This window comes from Eumetopias jubatus, unplaced genomic scaffold, assembly GCF_037043125.1.
Source record: "Eumetopias jubatus isolate StellerSeaLion01/CBP00866 unplaced genomic scaffold, mEumJub1_p1.0 scaffold_17, whole genome shotgun sequence".
NCBI classification, from domain to species: Eukaryota; Metazoa; Chordata; class Mammalia; order Carnivora; family Otariidae; genus Eumetopias; species Eumetopias jubatus.
In genome coordinates, this window is record NW_028274823.1 from 6,934,730 (window position 1) to 6,952,674 (window position 17,945).

The window sequence follows — 17,945 nt, forward strand, 5'->3', positions numbered from 1 at the left end:
ACTGTAACTCGCAACTTATAAGTTTTTCATCAGCAAATGAGTTAAAAGAAAGTAAAAAAAACCTTTAAAGCCTTCTTGCCCCAAACTAACGACCTTTTAAAATGCATTTTCCCCAGAGAAGGGATTTGATCTGAGTACTTCCATTTCTCAGATTGTCCAAGAAAAGCCGACTTGGTTTTGAGAATCAAACTGCATACTTCTATAAAAGCTTAAGGTCTTCCAAATCTCCAGAGAAAACACTGTTCTCACTTTAAGAACAAAAGGAGCAATAAGACCTTAGCATGGAAAAGGACAGGGTAATACAGCCCTAGAGAGGTTTGGGAGCCAGGGAACCCAGTGAAGTTAGAGCTCGTATTTGATCTCTTAACTCCAGACTGCCCACGTTTTGCCAAACAATGTGGGAAACAGGAAAATGATTTTTTTTTTTTTTTTTTTTTTTAGAGAGTCCTAGCTCGTACAGCCTTTAGCAATGAATCAAATACGCTTGAACAAAGCTCAATTTTTTTTCTCTCTCTCTTTTAAATCACAGACTATGGAGTGCGGGGTGGACGGGTTCGCTCTCATAAATGCAGCTCAACCGAACGCAAGACCCAGCCTCGTAGCTTGTTCAATTGCTGACGTTTTAGAAGCAGGACGGCGCTTTACAATGAATGAACCAAACTAAAATGACAACAGTGAGAGTGATAGTAATAATACACGGATTTGCTTGGGGTAATTTCAGGAAAGAACACAGCGGGGGCGCTGCCTCCTCCTGTCCACGCTCCCGCGCTCTCGCGTCCCTCCGGCTCCCAGCGGACTCCCTTGGTGCTCGTGACCCAACCGGACACACACAGCAGGTTTAGGCCCCTCTCCTCCCTCCAGGAGAGAAAAGAGCGAGGGGGAGTACCGTGTTTCCGTGTCGTAAGCGTTTAAAGCCTGCGACCGCGCGCGGGGCGCCCACCCTCGTTCCCCGGAGGCCCCGGCCCGCCCGCCCCGGCCCCCTTACTCTGGGGCTCCATGGTCAGCTGCTCCCGGGCCCCCAAGGGCCGAGCCCGCGGCGCCGCCGCCGCCCCGCCTAACGCCTCTCGTCCGCGGCAGGCGTCGCTCGGGTTGCCTTGACAACCCGGAGGCCGGGGAGGAGGGGCCAGAGGGACGGCGAGAGGGAGGGTCCAAAAGCCGCGAAGAAACGCGGGCCAGCGTGAGGGCCCGCGCGTCGCCGGGGACGCCGAGCGAGGGTGGCGGCCCGGTCGTCCGCTGAAGACTCTGCCCCTGAGGCCCGGTTGGGCGGTCGCGCCCTCCCCGGCAGCCTTCGAGCCCCCGGGCGGGGCCTGGGCCCGGGCCTTCGGGGCGGGGGACTGTGGGCCCCCCCCCCCCCGCCGTCGCCATCCCGAGGCGTCCGTCGGTCCGTCAGTCCGTGCGTCCGGCGGGGAAGGGCGACCGGGGCCGGGCCGCCCTCCGCGGGCTCGGGAGCCGCCACTGCAGGTAAAGGCCGGCCGGGCGGCGGGAGGGGCGGGTGGGCCGCCGCGGCGCACCTGTTGCGGCCGCCCGGGCTCGGCGCGCCCCCGCCGCCTCGGGGGGGCCCCCGCTGTCCGCGGGTTCGCCCCGAACCACCCCGCCCCGACTCCCGAAACGGCCGGGGCGGAGGCCGCCTGCCCGCCACTACCTCCCGGAGTCCGCGTGTCAGCGGCAGGAGCGACCCTTTGCGCCCCAGCCCTCCCAGCAGGACGATCCCTCGGCAGCCGGGGCGTCGGCCGGGCCCGGGGAGGGTGGTCACTCCTGCCGCATTTATGGGAAGCATAAAACAAACGAGAGCCTCTTCTGTCGCCGGCGGCAGTGGGCCAAATGTGCCTGCTGAATCCTGGAAGCCGGGAGAATTCCGTTGCCCCACAGTGTGCACTGTCATCCCGAGTATCACATTTCAGGCAGTGGGCCTGGGTTGGATCTTTCCGGTTGGATTGGGGGTTGTTTTGTGTGTTTGTTTTGTTTGTTTCCATCCGCGTTTTCGGTGGAGCTGTGCAGTCAGCCCACGTATTTTGTACCAAAACTTTGTGGGGCTTTTAAACGAATGTAACATTATCCCACACGATAGTATCACCATAACTGGCTTTTGAAATACAGGTGCGGGTTGTGCTTTAAGGGAGCTTTGAGGATCACAAGAGGTTGTGCCTGGTAGGTTGTAAAAAGGCAGACCGCCGGGAGAGAGTCCTAGATGAACAAAAACGAGCCTTAAGGAGGAAAGAAAAATGGAGGAGCGAGAAGAAAAAGACTGAGAAGGAAAGAGCAGGCGGGTGGAAACTGCATGATTGATTGAGCACTCATGTCTGCAGATTGTGGCCCCTCTATCTGTTCCTCCCGCTGCTCTAGACAGCACTTGAGGGAAATGAAGAGAAGAGCCCTTTTTGGGTCACGTAAGCGATTACTCCTACGTTGCCACTAGAGAGATTTCCACTCCATAGATGACAAGGACACTGAGGAAAATTACTTTCCTCTTAGAAAGAGAATCGTTCAGAGGTTAATTGAACTCGAGAAGCATACATTCTGTGATGGAAACGGACATTTATTATGTTCCACCAAACTGGGCTTCCCCTCTCAGACTGTCTAGAGCCGAATTTCAGATTAATTGTCAAAGCAAGAAGGTTTATGTGTGGATATTGATAGGCACTGTGATATATCCTGAACCCGTAATTCATAAGCTAAAATATTGAAGTAATAAATTCAGGTTGGGGACTAAACAGTTCGTGGCACCTTAATTACCTGTTCCTGAAACTTAGAGACGGGGGATGCATTTTTAGACAAACAGCATCTAAGATCAACAGCACTTCTGTAGAACAGTGTTTTCCAACTCGAGTTTTCGTATCATTAGCAAGATCGTGAATTGGTCTTTTCATCCAAGAAACGTCGTGGTGCTCATTAGTAATACCATAAAGTGACGAGTTAGTGATAAAAACCTGGTCTTTATTAACACATAAAAGAGGTAGGGTTTTATTTTCTCAAACAGTAAAGGATTCAGTATTTGTATTTAAAAAGAACAACAAAACATTGTCGATCTCCACACTGAAATAACAAGGACTCGAGAATTTGGTTGTTGCATGCATATTTGAAAGTTGGAAAAGTGGAGGTAGATGTTGGTACTTTAAACTTAGCAGTGTAGAAGAATGATTTTATCAGTAGCCATGAACTTGACATTGAGGAAGTCTTGCATTGAAATATTTCAGGTAATAGGTAACTGGCGACTGTGAAAAGCAACATTTGATTTTCGGGGATAGCGAGTTTATGGAAGAAATGACTGGTTGAGGGGTGGAAGTGGGGAAGGGAAAGGTACTAAAATGTTTAAGGACAACATTCAGTTTCTCTTTCTCCCTCCAGCAGCTGGTACAGTGTACTTGCACTTGTCTGTTGAGTGAGAAGAGCGTTAGAGAAAGTGCTTTAGATAAAGGGATATGCTTTCTTTTTTTTTTTTTTAAAGATTTTGTTTATTTTTGAGAGAGAGTGAGAAACAGCATGAGAGCGGAGAGGGTCAGAGGGAGAAGCAGGCTCCCCCCTGAGCTGGGAGCCCAATGTGGGACTTGATCCCAGGACTCTGGGATCATGACCTGAGCTGAATGAAGGCAGTCGCTTAACCAACTGAGCCACCCAGGCCCCCCAGAGGGATATGCTTTCTTATTGGAGGAGCTATCCTGAGGTCAGAAAGTTGCTAATGGCATAGGGGTTGAGATGAATGGCAAACGTATTGGTTGCTCCTTTGGGGGATTTCCTACCATGTGTGTGTTTTTTTTCTTTTCATTGGCATGTTCAGGATGTCACTGATGGTCAGGTAAAAAACAAAGTCCTGAGGATTTTTTAAAAAATCTCCAAGCTCATCAAATTAGATAGAATAATTACATTATTTACTTTGCTGGTGCTTAATGAAATTAGCAAACCAAAGCACTATCACCAGGGAATAAGGTAGCAATGGAGGGACCGACATAGCCTTTCTTTTTCTTACTTAAATCTCTTAGCCACCTCAGAATTCAAAGTAAAAATAATTGTGGTAAAAAGTTAACGTTATTTAATGCAAGTAGGATGATTTAAAAAAAAAAAAAAAAGAAAGAAAGACAAGCAAATGACTGTGTTGTTTCCTAGCCTTACTATCCTACTGATAGGGTGTTTATGGAAGTCAGGGGAAGTTTTTGTTTTTGTTTCCTGGATTTTTGTTTACTTTTTGTTTTGCCAGAGTGAGGGTACTTTTTTCTCTTTTTCTCCACTACTTTCTGAAACTTACAAGGAGTTGAGTCAAGGTAGAAAACGAATTTCCATTTTTGCCTCGTTTCCTCTTTGTCCTCCAGATCTGTAATGGTCTGCGCTCGAAATTGTTGGACTCCAGGAATGTTCTTTCAGTGTTTTACTCATTCTTAGTATAATTGGGCTGCAGGACCGTGCTGCTGCCCCCGCATCTGGAAAGTCTTCCAGGATTAGGTTAATGCCCACAAAATAAATGCACCTCTCTCTCCTACTGGGGACACTACCCAGTTTGGCACCTAGCCCTGTACTCTACTTTCTTGTAGAGTTTTCTCCCACTTTATGTGCATGGGTCTGTGCCTCTGATTAGATTAAATATTTTAGGAACTAAGTCCAGGACTCACTCCTTTTAGCTCTTAGTGGGTTTTCAGTGTATACCTGATAATTTAAATAGGATAATAATAGAGGACAGGCTTTTAGTCAAGGATGATCGCATTAATTTCTAGCTATGCCACTTTGGAAAGCCAGGAGCTATTCCTTATTGGTAACTGGGAATAACAAGATCTGCAATGATTGTCTAACAGTCGAGTTGTGAAAATCAAAATCAATGAAATGTGATTATAGATAGGAGTGAAAATATCTTGTATATTGTAAAGTAAATGTAGGTGGTTGTTATTGCAGGCATACAGCAAACGCATATTGAGCATCCATAATGTGTCAGGTACTTCTTGGAGGTTGGTCTTCATAAGGGAATAGGAAGTGACCAGATGGATTGTGTGTGAGGGCTTCCTGGGCAAAGGCACAGAGGCACGAGAGAACAGCTCTTAAGAAGGAGTCCATTGTGGCTGGAGCAGAGGGAACTTAATAGAAGAGCATAGAAGGAAGTGAAGCTGGGAGGCAGATATGCATTAAATCAGAAAGAACCAAAGGAGTGAGATTTGTATCTTGAAGGTAATGAGAAGGATTTGGGTCAGTGACGTGATCGGTTCTCCATTTGAAAGGGGTCGCTGGCAGCGTGTGAATGACGGATTGGTGGAGAGCCAAAACTTGAGGCAGAAAAACCAAGCTGGAGATTTTGTAGTAATTCCATGAAGAAATGATAAAATAAGTGTGGTGGTTGGGAGGGTGGGGAACAGGGAGGAGGGGCCTCTGAGAGGGTCCAAGCGGCAGGTCTTGGTGTTGTAGGGGGTGAAGAAGAGGGAAAAGCCAAGGATGACCGCCCAGGTGATGGGGGAATTGTTCTGTTAGTTATCGAAATCCAGAACACAAGAGAAGGAAAGAAGTCTTTTTCTTTTTAGGGAGTGTGAGAAATGCATCCATGATGAGTTCAGTTCATTTGAAATGCCTGTTGTCTAAATTGAGATTTCCCTTAAGTAGGAGTCAGACATGTGGGTCAGGAACTAAAGAAAGAAGCCTGAGTCTTTCAGAAATTGAAGTTAAAATATGAATAGTTTTCTCCAGGGAGATTATGTGGAATGAGAAGAGAGTCAAGGCTAGGACCATGGGGTGCACAGCTATTTGACATGAGGAGGTGGGTGTGGTGGAAGAACCCAAGGCGACTGAGGAGGAGTGGCCGAAAAGGTCAGCTCAAAATCTGGAAAGATTAATGAAGCAGAAGCCCTGCTCTGGTGGGCCTTGTGCCCTTGTGCATTGGCATTCTCTGAAATTGTATTTTCTTCCACTTGCCATAGAATGCACAACATACTTTATCAATCTGTTACTGTTTTATTAAAGTTACTGCAAAATGACTACCCATGACTTTCTTAACAAGAAAGAAAATTTCCTGATATTTGTGGTTTTTCACCATCTCCATTTGGAACAATAATTCAAGTAAAATGTAGCTTCGGGAGTTATGATGATGCCTCATACAAATGCTGTCTTTACAAAAAGGTGGGCGAAAGTTCACTTTATAAATGTGGGAGGTAAAATAACTATATTATCTTCCTAGGAAGACTGACAATAACCTTTTCTTTGAATTTCAGCTTTTGCTGGATCTCAACAATTTGCCAAGGTAATATTTTAGCAAACTTTTTTAACTTTGCTCTTACTCAAATACTAGTTTTTAGAATATTCTTCAGTAAAACAGAACAAGACGATATTGAAAAGCACTGAATGGCCCAGTCATTTGAAAGTCTAATAAAACCCTTGATTTACAAATGGGTATGTGAGGAGTGATAGGTTATTATGATACGTAAGTATTGGTTGAGCTTGGGAGATCTTCCTGTATATAAGTCTACAAAAATTTAAATTACCAGTGGAATGTAGGATTCTTAAATTAATTGTGCAAGATTGGTTATTCCAGATGTATTTGGTATGAACCGATATTGAGTTAAAGGTGAATCATTTTTTAAATTTGAGTGTTTTTAAAAAGCCAACTGATATAATTTGCTTACTTAAAATCAAAAGTCCACTTGTTAAAAGGCTGGAGATAAGATTTTTTTAAAATAAATTCTGAACTTTTATCTTGTTCAAGAAAGATTTTAAGTAGTTACTAGAAACCAAATAGGTTGTGCTTTGGGGAGCTCTGAGCCAATTAAAAGCAAACTACGGGGTAACCTTCTAAAAGTCCTAGTAATGATAAGCCTATGGTTTCAGTTAGAGTATCACAGGCCTGGGAGATAAAGTTTACCTATTAAATATTTGGCTGTAAGGCCATGTGGATTACAGCCATGTTTTTCAGAAATTCTCAAATGTCTTTCTTTTCATAAGAGAGCTACACTTGTTCTGCTTTATGGTATTTCTTCCAGACCACCCCTGCCTGACATGTCCCATAGCATCAAGTATTCCTTCAGCCCACGGTGTTTCATCATGAGCCCGTGTTCTTTGATGCAGCCAGGAAGAGGTATGGTACAGTGTGGTTAGGCATACACTGTACACTTAACTGGGGTTAAGCTGAGATCAGGCTGCTTGACTTCAAGCACCAGCTCTCCCACAGATGAGCTATTAGAAGCTGGGTAAATTAACTAAACCTCCGAAGGCTTAAATTTCCTCATTTGAAAAAGGGAAATAATAAAGTAAACCCTCACGGGGTCTTTAAGAGTTTAAATGAAATAATCCATACAAAGTGTTTAAGTACGTTGAGCATCTGGCACCCAATAAGCACACTCTATAAAGACTAATTGGTGGAATTATCATCATTACCATTATTGTTATCAGTTCAACTTTAGTAGCAGTAGAGAACTATGCTTCTCGAAGTGTGATCTGCATACCAGTTCCAGTCCACAGACTGTTACTGGTTGGCAGTGCGATAAGGAGCTTGTGCCAGAATGTGGACTGTGGCACTAATCATACTGTTGCATTGAGCTGACATTTTTAATAGCAAGACTTCTTCAATGAAGGAAGCAATGAGTTGATTTACATTCAGTGCAAGCTCTTTATGTTGCCACAAATAAGCATTTTGAATGGAATTGGCATGGAATGCTGGATCAGTGATCCTGTTCTCTAAAAAATAATAGCCCTTTATCCTGAAGACAGTTATTATTCACTTGTAATGCCTCATTAACCTTCTCTGTTCTAAACATTATAATTATGGGTTACAGGGATATTGTTTATTAGTTGAGCAAATATTTATTGATCACATGGTCTGTGCAGAACCCTATATCTTATTTTGTAGAAGTTGTAAAGATGGCTCAGAAATGGATCTTGACTTCAGGACGTCTGTGGTGAACTTAGAGCAAGAGGACAAAGTGAAAATCTGAACAAATGTGTTTCGTACGTGTAGCGAGTGTTTGCATTAGTCCTATAGTGTGGTTCCAAAGGCTACACGTAGACAGATGTCTCCTTTTGCTAAGCTGTTCCCATAAATGGCCAGAATTAATACTTTTTATTTTTCAGGACAGTACACTATCATAATAGAGATCAGAGTTCACTTTATGGAGGGTAGTGTTTCTCCTAGGAGATTGAAAAATCTGCAACACTAGGGAATAACTGAGTTTGGGGTCACAAATGACAAAACTACAACTTTTTAAGATTAGTATTTACAGAAGACTCATCCTTAGGTTTTGGGCTTTTTTTTTTTTTTTTTTTTTAGATTACTGATTCTGTTTGAACCTGTATATAAATATTTAATAATAAATAATTTGCTGTGCAGAATATGAGGAGACCTTAAATAGATACCAAAATAGTTATAAAGTTTCAATACAAATTAGCACTGATTCTTCAAGAAAAAATTCATTGGCCAAATAGTGTGTCAACACAGATTTGGGAGTCCTATAAAAAGAATAATTTTTTTAAAAGGCAAGATATGTGTGTGCATGTTTCCTTTTCCCCCAGAACCCTTTCCCTAAAGAGTGGAGATGAAAAGGGATTGGCTGTGAATTAGATCATAGAACAGACTATTTTTATAGACCTATCAGAAAATGATTTAAAATGCTCAAGAAATGTTATTTAGTTTTTATAAATCTTAAGAATTTTTGTACATGGAAATGATCTTTTGCCGGGCTTGCTAAGCCAGCTCATAACCCCACTATGTGCTTCATCCTGCCATTTGCCTTAAAATGTTACCAGCTCTCCTAGAACTTGTTTCACTAATGACTTTAAGAACATTATAATTCTTAGTATTAAAGAGTACTACAACATATCAAATCTAAGAGGAGAATTGTAAAAAGAAGCAAAAGAGTAAAAAAATAAGAATTTTGATCAAGAAATGACTGGGCAAGTTAGACCCATGGCACTTAAAATAAAACACAGTCTCTTTAGCATACCTTTGGTGATCTGGCCCTGTCTGCTCTGTGAGCTCATCTGTACCAGAACCTTTCTCTCTCCTTTTATGTACCAGCCACACATCACATCTTCCTTCTTCTAGTTTCTTGACCATGAGAGTAAGGCCGCATGTCGCAGACGATCTCCATCCCCACCCCTGCTCTGCCTCGCTGAATAGTAAGCTCCGTGAGGACAGGACCCAGACCTGGCTGTTCTCTCTGTGACACAGGCCTGTTCGCAAGGTGGACACTTAGTGGGCGCTCAGGTCCTGGCTGAGTGAGTAAACGGAAGACCAGAAGTGTAGGCATGGAAGATGAGAAAACCTGAGTATAGAGAAAACCTATTAGATCATGAATAATATCTATCATAAAACAGATGTTAGTCTTAAAAGTGGAAAATCCCTAAAGAACAGAAAGTGATTCAGTCATTAGCTCCTCAGCCTCTAATTGCTAATTAAGCACCCATGATATTTGGGCTCAGTCTGTGGCAATTACCAAGAGGGTATTGCTCCAATAACAGTCTAAGCAGAGAGACCAAAAACACGGGGAAAGGATAATAAGGTAGTACAGATAATTGGGCAGTTGCCTGGTATGTAAGGACGTTGCTTTGTCCATATCGGTTATGGAAGGTCGGAGGCCTGGGGCAAGCGTGGCCCGCGCCTCCGACAGATCTCAGTGCGGCTCTGGTGGTTTCTGCACCATGACTCTTCTGAAAGAAGAAAACAGCTTTAATGTTGAGGAAAGCGTGAACTGTGGTTTGGGTGTCTGATTGAAGGACAAACCAAGAACCTATACAAATATTTCAGTTTTGGAATCTGGGATTTCCCCAGAAGTTAAGGCCAGAGCCTTTAGGAATAGCAGGAGTCTGTCCTATCGTTAATGAAAGGGGACACAAAGTCACAGAAGTCCCGAAGCATAGTGACAGCAGGCCGTCACCAGCATCTCGGCATGAAGTGAAGGACTAGGGAAAGGGGAGGAACTGAATCCTGAGGAGTTTGAAAGGACATTGTCACTGACGCAGTGTTAGGCAAACTTGCAGAAGTTGAGTAAAAATATCTCTGAAGTGCCAACATCATTCACTCAACAAGTATTTATTAAAGGCTTAGTATGTGCCAGGCTCTGTTGTGGACAGCGGTGAGCAAAAGAGACACAAATCCCTGCCTCGTGGTGTTCCCCTTCTGGTGGAGGGCACCAACCAGAAGCAAGATCAAGAGGTAAAATATATACTTTGTTGGCCTGTGGTGAGCGTCAAGGGGAAAGACCAAAGCAGGAAAAGAGTAGGAAGTGGGTCTGGGTTGTGGGGCATGTGGGTCAAAGTGTAGACGGGGTGGCCAGTAAGCCCTCACCGCGCTGACATTTGATAAAAACCGTTAACGAGGAAAGGGAGCTAGCCGTTGGGATGCCCGAGGCAAGGACATTTCAGACAGAGGAGCAGGCTCAAAGTCCCGAGGCCAGCCTGTGCCGGGGTGTCTGTGGAACGTCCAGGGGGCCACGTGGCTAGAAGCGTGAGGAGCGAGGGAGTGGCTGGCAATGAGGCCAGAGCCGTTGCCCAGTCCAGAGCCTCCAAGCTTGTTGATCCTGTTAAGTGTTTGGGGTTTTCCTTGGAGTAAGATGAGGTGGGAAGCCAGTAGAGACTTGTGAGCAGAGGAAACAGGGTCACTGCAACTGGGTTGCGAAGGGCTAAGAGTGAAATCAGGCCAGTCAGGAGGCTGCCACAGTGATCCCGGGGAACAGCTGCTCCCAGTGGTGCTCCACGTATTTTGAAAGTAGAACTGACATGATCAGGTTGTTTTCTGTTGCTCCTGGAACAAATCACTGCAAAGCGAGTGGTTATTTATTCTCTTACAGTTTTGTAGGGTAGAAGTCCATCAAGGTTCTCACTGGGTTAAGATCAAGGGGTTGGCAGGGCTGTGTTCCTTTCTGGAGACTCTAGGAGAGAACCCATTTCCTTGTCTTTTCAGCTTTTAGGGGCCACCCACATCATTCCTTGGCTCATGGCCCTCCCTCCATCTTCAAAGCCAACAACACTGCAGCCCTCTAACTATAATTGGGAAAGGTTGTCTGATTTCAGGGCTCTCGAGATTAGATTGGGCTCACCAGGATAGTCTCCCTAGCTGGAGGGCTTTAACTTGGTGACGTCCTCAGTCCCTTTTGGCCTTCAGAGTACTCATTCCCAGGTTCCGGGGATGAGGAGGACATGCACATCTCTGTAGGCTGTGATTCTGCCTAGTACATCCATTGAAGGATCAGATGTGGAATTTGAGATCAAGAAAAATCAAGAATAATTTCAGATTTTTTGGTCTGAGCAATTGAAAGGAAGGAAGTCATTGACTTGGGAGGACCAGGTTTGTGGCTTTGGGGTAAATATCGGGAGCTCAGTTTAGCATTCTGAGTTTGAAATGCCTGTTATATATCCAAGTTGGACGTGATGAGTCGGTAGTAGAACACATGAGACTGAAGTTCAGGGTGAGGATTGACAGCACACGCAAGTGAGAGTCCTCATATGGGAGGCATCAAAGCTGTGAGACTGCAGGAGACCACACAGGCCCCGTCTGATTTCCACAAAGTCCTCACGTTGTACATTTGAGAACTTGATAGGTGTGAAGAATGTATTGTTGGTAAATTGAACATGGAGAAAAATGCAGAAGAGGAATATCAAACAGCGAAACCTAATCCAGAGTTTCTCAGGACAAATTTCACAATCTTGTTTTACTTAATCCCTTGCAAACTTTACCTTTTCTGTGAACTGTGTTTCTAGAATTAACTGCACCAGAACCAAGGATCACAGTGACTAAGACATAGCTCATCTTACATCAACTTCTGATTCTTTCTTGTTGAGGTAGTTTCATGTTACATTAGATCTGTATTATTTTTCATAAATGCTCATTTAAAAGTTGTAATAGACTCACTTCAAAGGGCAGTCCTTGACAAATTATGCAGTCTACAATTTATATGGAAGAAAGCTTTGAGAAGGAGCAAATACCAACCTTTCAGGTTCTTGTAGTGGAATGTAGCTGATACTGCTAACAGAACAGTTCTTATTAAATTTTATTTTGAGTGGCATGTCACCTACCATATTTGTTTTCCCTTACTGGTACTACTAAATTTGCCAAAGGCCAAAACATGGATCTCTTGTATGTATTTAATTACCTCTAAGAAAATACTGACATGGGTCACACCAGTAGCAGAATAAATGTGGAGAGCTGTTGTCTATTGTGAAAACTCCACCACTGCCCCCTCTAAATCTGGGACTCAAACCATCGAACAACAGAAAGTCCCTCTGAGTCATGAAAATAGATCATCACGAACTTCATAGCGCTGCCCCTCAGACTCACTGGATTCAATATAGAGCCCTTTGAGGCCTTAACCTTTACAAGTATTTCTGTCCAACAAGCCTAACTGGTTTCTAACATGCTGGGTAGGAGAGCAGGTCAGAAAATCAGAGGAGGGCTCCACTAGGTAAGCACACGGACCACAGTGTGACGTGGGTATAGAATCCCTGAGGAAAAGCGGGGCTCCAGATCAGTCTGGCCTTTGATCTCTGGACACTTCAAGGGAGTCTGAGGACATCATTCTGTTTAGGAACTGATGTAATGGTGACCCTGAGTCATGAAGAGAAAATTAGATCATTTTAGTAGGCAGAGAGGTCTGGTTATCTGTTGCTGCCAAGACCAACACCCTGGAACGTAGTAGCTTCCAGAAGCGGTGACCGTGTGTTCCCTCTCACGGTTCTTTGGGTTGACTGGGTGGCTGTGGGTGCTGCTTTTGCTGGGTGTTGTGTTGGCTGGGCCGTGGTCATCTGGAGACTTGACCTGGCTGGAACCATCTTCTGTGGCTTAACCCACATGGCATGTCTGTGCTTTCTGCCAGAGGAAGCCCAGTTTTGGTCTCTGCCCAGTAGCCTCGCCCTGTGGCCTGGGTGTCTCACAGAATGACAGCTGGCTCCAAGAGGGAGTGTTTCGGGCATGTGAATGCCTTGGAAGTGGTTCAGCATCACTTCACTGTATTCTTTGGATTGTAGTGATTCACAGGGCCAGCCCAGACGAAGGGGAGAGGAAGTAGACTCCACCTCTCCAGGGGAGCAGTGACAGAGCATGTGTGGCCATCTTTAATCCAGCCTAACAGAGAAGTGGGTGATGGAGCCGTACAGTGTACGTGTGTGTGGTGAAGGGGCCAGGTGACGCTTCCATCTCTAGAAAGATGACTGTTCAGGAAACGGCTCTTTCCTGATGGTTCAAAGTGGTCTATACTTTATAAATAAGATTTTACTTTAATTACAAGATTATTGCACCTTTAGGGAGTATGATAAAACTAAGAAAAACATTTCAAGGGTGTTTATTTGGTAAAAATAATAGCTGTGTTTTTTTAGGTAAAACAGTTCAGAAATGGTACCTATGGCAATCATTGATCATAATAACAGCAATTTAATTTACGTGTAGAATGAGAACCTCTAGAAGGGATTCTAATCAGAATAAAGGAAAAATTGAATATAAAACCAAATGTTAACTTCTCTTAAGCAGTGGAATTTTCTGATTCTTAGATAACTTCTTAAAGTCATCTTGTCCTGTGATCTCAAGCCAGCGTGTTTCTTGGAGCTGTTCTGTGGATCTGGTCTCACCCATGGGAGCAGCAAAGAGCTGTGATGTTAATCCGTACTACACTTGTGTTATTACACCATTCTAATTTTGAAACAACTTTCAGAATGACTTTTGAAGAACCCTACCTTTGAGGAGCTTAAACATCCTTTCTCCCGTCCCTCTGGTTATTAATTTCTCCCTCTTTTGGCCTATTTGTGTGTGAGTTTGTAAAGTCTTGGTCCTGACCTCAAAGTATCCTTACATGTGTTATTAACTGAAGCCCTGAGGAGGCACTCAACAAGTGTTTCTTGAGCGTGTGAGTGTTTCCCTGGGGCCTGGCTTGAACAGTGAAGAAGCCTTTTTTTTTTTATTACCTAGGATGAGGAGCTAGCCCTGTGAGCCAACTAACCATCTAAAGCGATAGTTAAATAAGTGAGGTGCTGTAAAAAGAGTAATTTGACAATATCATGAGTTACAGATTATGCTTTGTTCTTTTTTACTTGAGTTTCTCTGTATTTTTAGTTTTCACCTGGTTAATGTGAAAGGGGCTTATTCCCAGCAATATTGATTGGATTTTAAAAAATCAGGATTGAAAGATCACTTACCTGACTTGTAGGGAATAAGTTACTGGTGTAAATTTGCCCTTGCTTGGGTAGTTTCTCTTCATTTAAAATAAATAATTTCCGGGCGCCTGGGTGGCTCAGTCAGTTAAGCGTCTGCCTTCGACTCAGGTCATGATCTTGGGGTCCTGGGATCGAGCCTCATGTTGGGCTCCCTGCTCAGTGCGGACTCTGCTTCTCCCTCTCCTCTGCCCCCTCCCCCCCAACTTGCTCTCTCTCTCTCTCTCTCTCTCAAATAAATAGATAAATGAAATCTTTAAAAATAAATAAATGTTTTCTTCTGTTGTCGCTTGAATTAGATATTTTGGGATCAAGACCCTGGAATCTCAAGAAATATGCTTGAGGCTTCTGGTTTGATTAAACAAACAAAAGACCTTATTAATAAAAGCTAGCTATAGCCTCCGAAGGGAAAAAAAAATAAATCCACTTCCCTCACCTGTCATTGTAGACTGACATAAGCAAATCTAAATGAAGTTTTTAAAAACATTCTCCTTTAAGCTAGAGGGTTTCTTAATTAAAACAAAATAGACTGTCCTGTAACCAGGTTAGGGGAAGACTCACTGGCCTTCAACAGTTTTCCCCGTTACAGGATCCAGCATCTCTTTTGTCATGGGGTTAGAGACCACATGATAGAGCTTCACAGCCACCACATCCCCGGCTCGCTGTCGGTGCCTGTGCTAGAGGTCAGGCCGAGAGCACCAGGTCCAGTGTGGAACTGTCCCCAAGCTGGCCAGGAGAAAATTGCAGCTGACCAAACTTGAAGAGCTAGCCTGAATTACTCCTAGTCTTTCGAAGAGGCAGCAGAAATGACAGGCAATAACCAGCTCGCAGAAAAAAGCCCGTTAACGCTTTTGTTTTGAAGGCCTGTGCTTTTTCTTTTGAGCGTCTCCTATGTGTATCTGATTTTCCTTCTTATGTTCGTGTGTTTGTAGGGCGGTGTGTGGCCAGTCATTTAACGTGCAGAAGAGTGCTTACGTGAGCCGGTACCAGAGGCAACACAGCAAAGAAGACCGGATGCAGATCTGAGGAATTAACTTGCTAAGACTTTGAGCTGAAGTCTTGGCGATTGAGGCGCTCAAGTTTGTATCCGTAGACTCTCAGCACTGTTTGCAGTGGCTTTTTGTAGGAACAGCTTGACTGTAGGATGCCGGCTACTTAAGCTCACTCTTGGACAGGATGGAAGAGCAGGGACTGCGATGCCCAGGCTCTGCCTCTGAGAAACGCTACTTCCCCGAGTCCCTGGATTCCAGTGATGGGGATGAGGAGGGGGTTTTGGCTTGTGAGGATTTGGAACTTAACCCTTTTGATGGACTGCCATATTCGTCGCGTTATTACAAACTTCTAAAAGAGAGGGAAGATCTTCCAATATGGAAAGAGAAATACTCCTTTATGGAGAATCTGCTTCAGAATCAAATTGTGATCGTTTCAGGAGATGCCAGATGTGGCAAGAGCTCTCAGGTGAGTAGGCATTATGAAATACCATTTGCTTTATGTATTGTACTTTTTTATTACTTAAATAAGTGCAAAGTCAGTGTTCAGTTTTAATAATGATATCTAAACCAAAAAAAAAAAACAAAACAGAACAAAAAAGAGCATTAGCGATTCAGGCACAACAATTAAGTTACGTTCCTAGTTTTATTTCTTAAAGCCAGCTGAATAACAGTTAATTATACCTATGGGGATATTGTGTTTAGTGTGCCAGTAAATTTTCTCTAAAATGCTAGATAAAAATCCGTTCAAATTATTTCATGGCTTGTATTACATTTAAAGGATATGATAGGTGTTATTTGCCTGCCACAGGTTTGGGGATTAATTGTCATGTTCATGTGCCCAGCAGTCTGATGATTGGCGAGGTGTTTGGTCATGCTTCAGGGTGAAGCTGGTTAAATTACAGAAATTCAACAGCAGAGAAAATTTTTATTTTCCAGACTGTAAGAAATAAGTGAGTGGTCAAATATCATACTGGCTCAAGGTCCTACATTTTGGGATCTAGTATGGAGGATAGAGTTAGGGTAGTTAATGAAAACATAATGTCCAGGCTACTCTTATACCTGAACTTCTAGATTTGATTTTAGTAGTATCTTTATTTTGGTTTTTAAATTCTAAAGCAAGCAGTATTTTTATTACAAAATTCATGTATGGATTCTTGCAATGTAAGAATTAGAATGGACCATAAAGATAATCTGACAGAACGCCTTCATTTTTCAGATGATGAAACTGGCCCAGAGGGATTTGATAATCTGTGTAATGTCACACAACTTCCTAAGCTGCAATTCCAAGAATACTTTCTACTGTACATTACCACGTTCAGGTTATTTGTTACCTCTGAGGCTTACTTGTTCTAACTTGAAGAGAGGAAGGATGGACAATAGGTGGTTTTTCTTAGAGCTGCCGGTGTGGAGCGTTTGCTCTGAATTGTTATTTGTTACAGTGAGTTGTTACAATGAATGCTTTTGCTTTGTCAGCAAGAAGCTACTGTTGAAAACTGGGTATAATATTCCTGGTTTCTGTGGACAAATGGCAAGTTAAAAATCATTTGAAGTTGTTATTTTGCAATAATTCAGACTTAGGAAAAGTTGCAAAAATAGGACAAAGATTTTCCATACATTGTTCACCCAGCTTTCCTAAGTGTTAATATTTTACATTTGCTTTATCATTCTCTCTCTTTCCATGCACACATGCACACACACAGACATGTACAGTTTTTATTCTGAACTCTTTAAAAGTTAATGATATGATGCCCTTTGCCTCCAAATACTTCAAGTATTTACTAAAAACAGGGCACAGCCATACTGTAATTATCAAAGTCAGGAATGTAGAATTGACATTTCATGATTACCTAATGTACAGGTATTCAAATTTCATCACTTCCTACTAGTGTCCTTTATAATAAAGTATTTTTCTGGTCTAGAACCCAGTCCAAATTACATTGCATGTAATTTCCATTTCTCTTTCCTCACCTCTACTCTGAAACAGCTGCTCAGTTTTTCCTTGTCCTTCATGACCTTGACATTTCTGAGGAGTACCGCTAGGTGTTTTGTACAACATCCCTCAGTTTAAGCCTGTCTGACATTTCCTTAGGATTAGATTCCAGTTACGCATTTGCAGCAGGAAGATCACGCAAGTGCCCTGGTGTCCTCCTTGGTGCATCCTATCAGGAGGCATAATAAGATTTCTCCCCTGATGTTAATTAAATTTGATAACTTGGTAAGGTGGTGATTGTCTTGTTCTTCATCGTAAAGTCACTGTCTTCCCCCAGCATTTAAAAGCTGTGGGGAGGGGCGCCTGGGTGGCTCAGTCGGTTAAGCGTCTGCCTTCGGCTCAGGTCATGATCCCAGGGTCCTGGGATCGAGCCCCGCATGGGGCTCCCTGCTCAGCGGGGAGTCTGCTTCTCCCTCTCCCACTCCCCCTGCTTGTGTTCCTGCTCTCGCTATCTCTCTCTCTGTCAAATAAATAAAATCTTAAAAAAAAAAAAGCTGTGGGGAGATTTCCTGTACCCACTGCCTAAGAAATAAGACACTTATTCTCAGAGGCTGTCTGTGTGGCCCTTCCCCGTACTTTATCCTCCTTCCTCCACAAACTAACTTGTATTAATCATTTCTTGCTTTTCTTTATAGCTTCACCGTGTTTTTTTGGTTAAAAACGCTATTATTTTGGTTAGCCAGTTTTTCACTATTAAATGAACATATTGTGTTCTTCTGAGACCAGCTTGTCTTGCCCAGGTGTTACTGACATTCAGCCATAATAGTGATGCTCTAACTTGTCAATCAGACTCACCTGGAAGCCTTCCAGAACCGACTTGCCGCTCCACCCCCCACCCTACCTCAGTTTCTAATCCAGTAGGTATGGGG

At 43.6% G+C, this 17,945-nt stretch overlaps 1 protein-coding gene across 1 annotated transcript in view; it reads left to right on the plus strand.

Moving 5' to 3' along the window:
* Nucleotides 1-1,375: 1,375 nt before the first annotated feature.
* Nucleotides 1,376-17,945, plus strand: part of DHX32 (DEAH-box helicase 32 (putative)) — a 50,856-nt gene continuing 34,286 nt past the window's right edge. Inside the window, exons 1-2 of the mRNA XM_028119958.2 lie at nucleotides 1,376-1,461; nucleotides 15,027-15,552. Of these exons, the coding sequence (XP_027975759.1) occupies nucleotides 15,271-15,552 (282 nt within the window). The 5' untranslated portion in view covers nucleotides 1,376-1,461; nucleotides 15,027-15,270. The remainder of the gene's footprint in view (nucleotides 1,462-15,026; nucleotides 15,553-17,945) is intronic.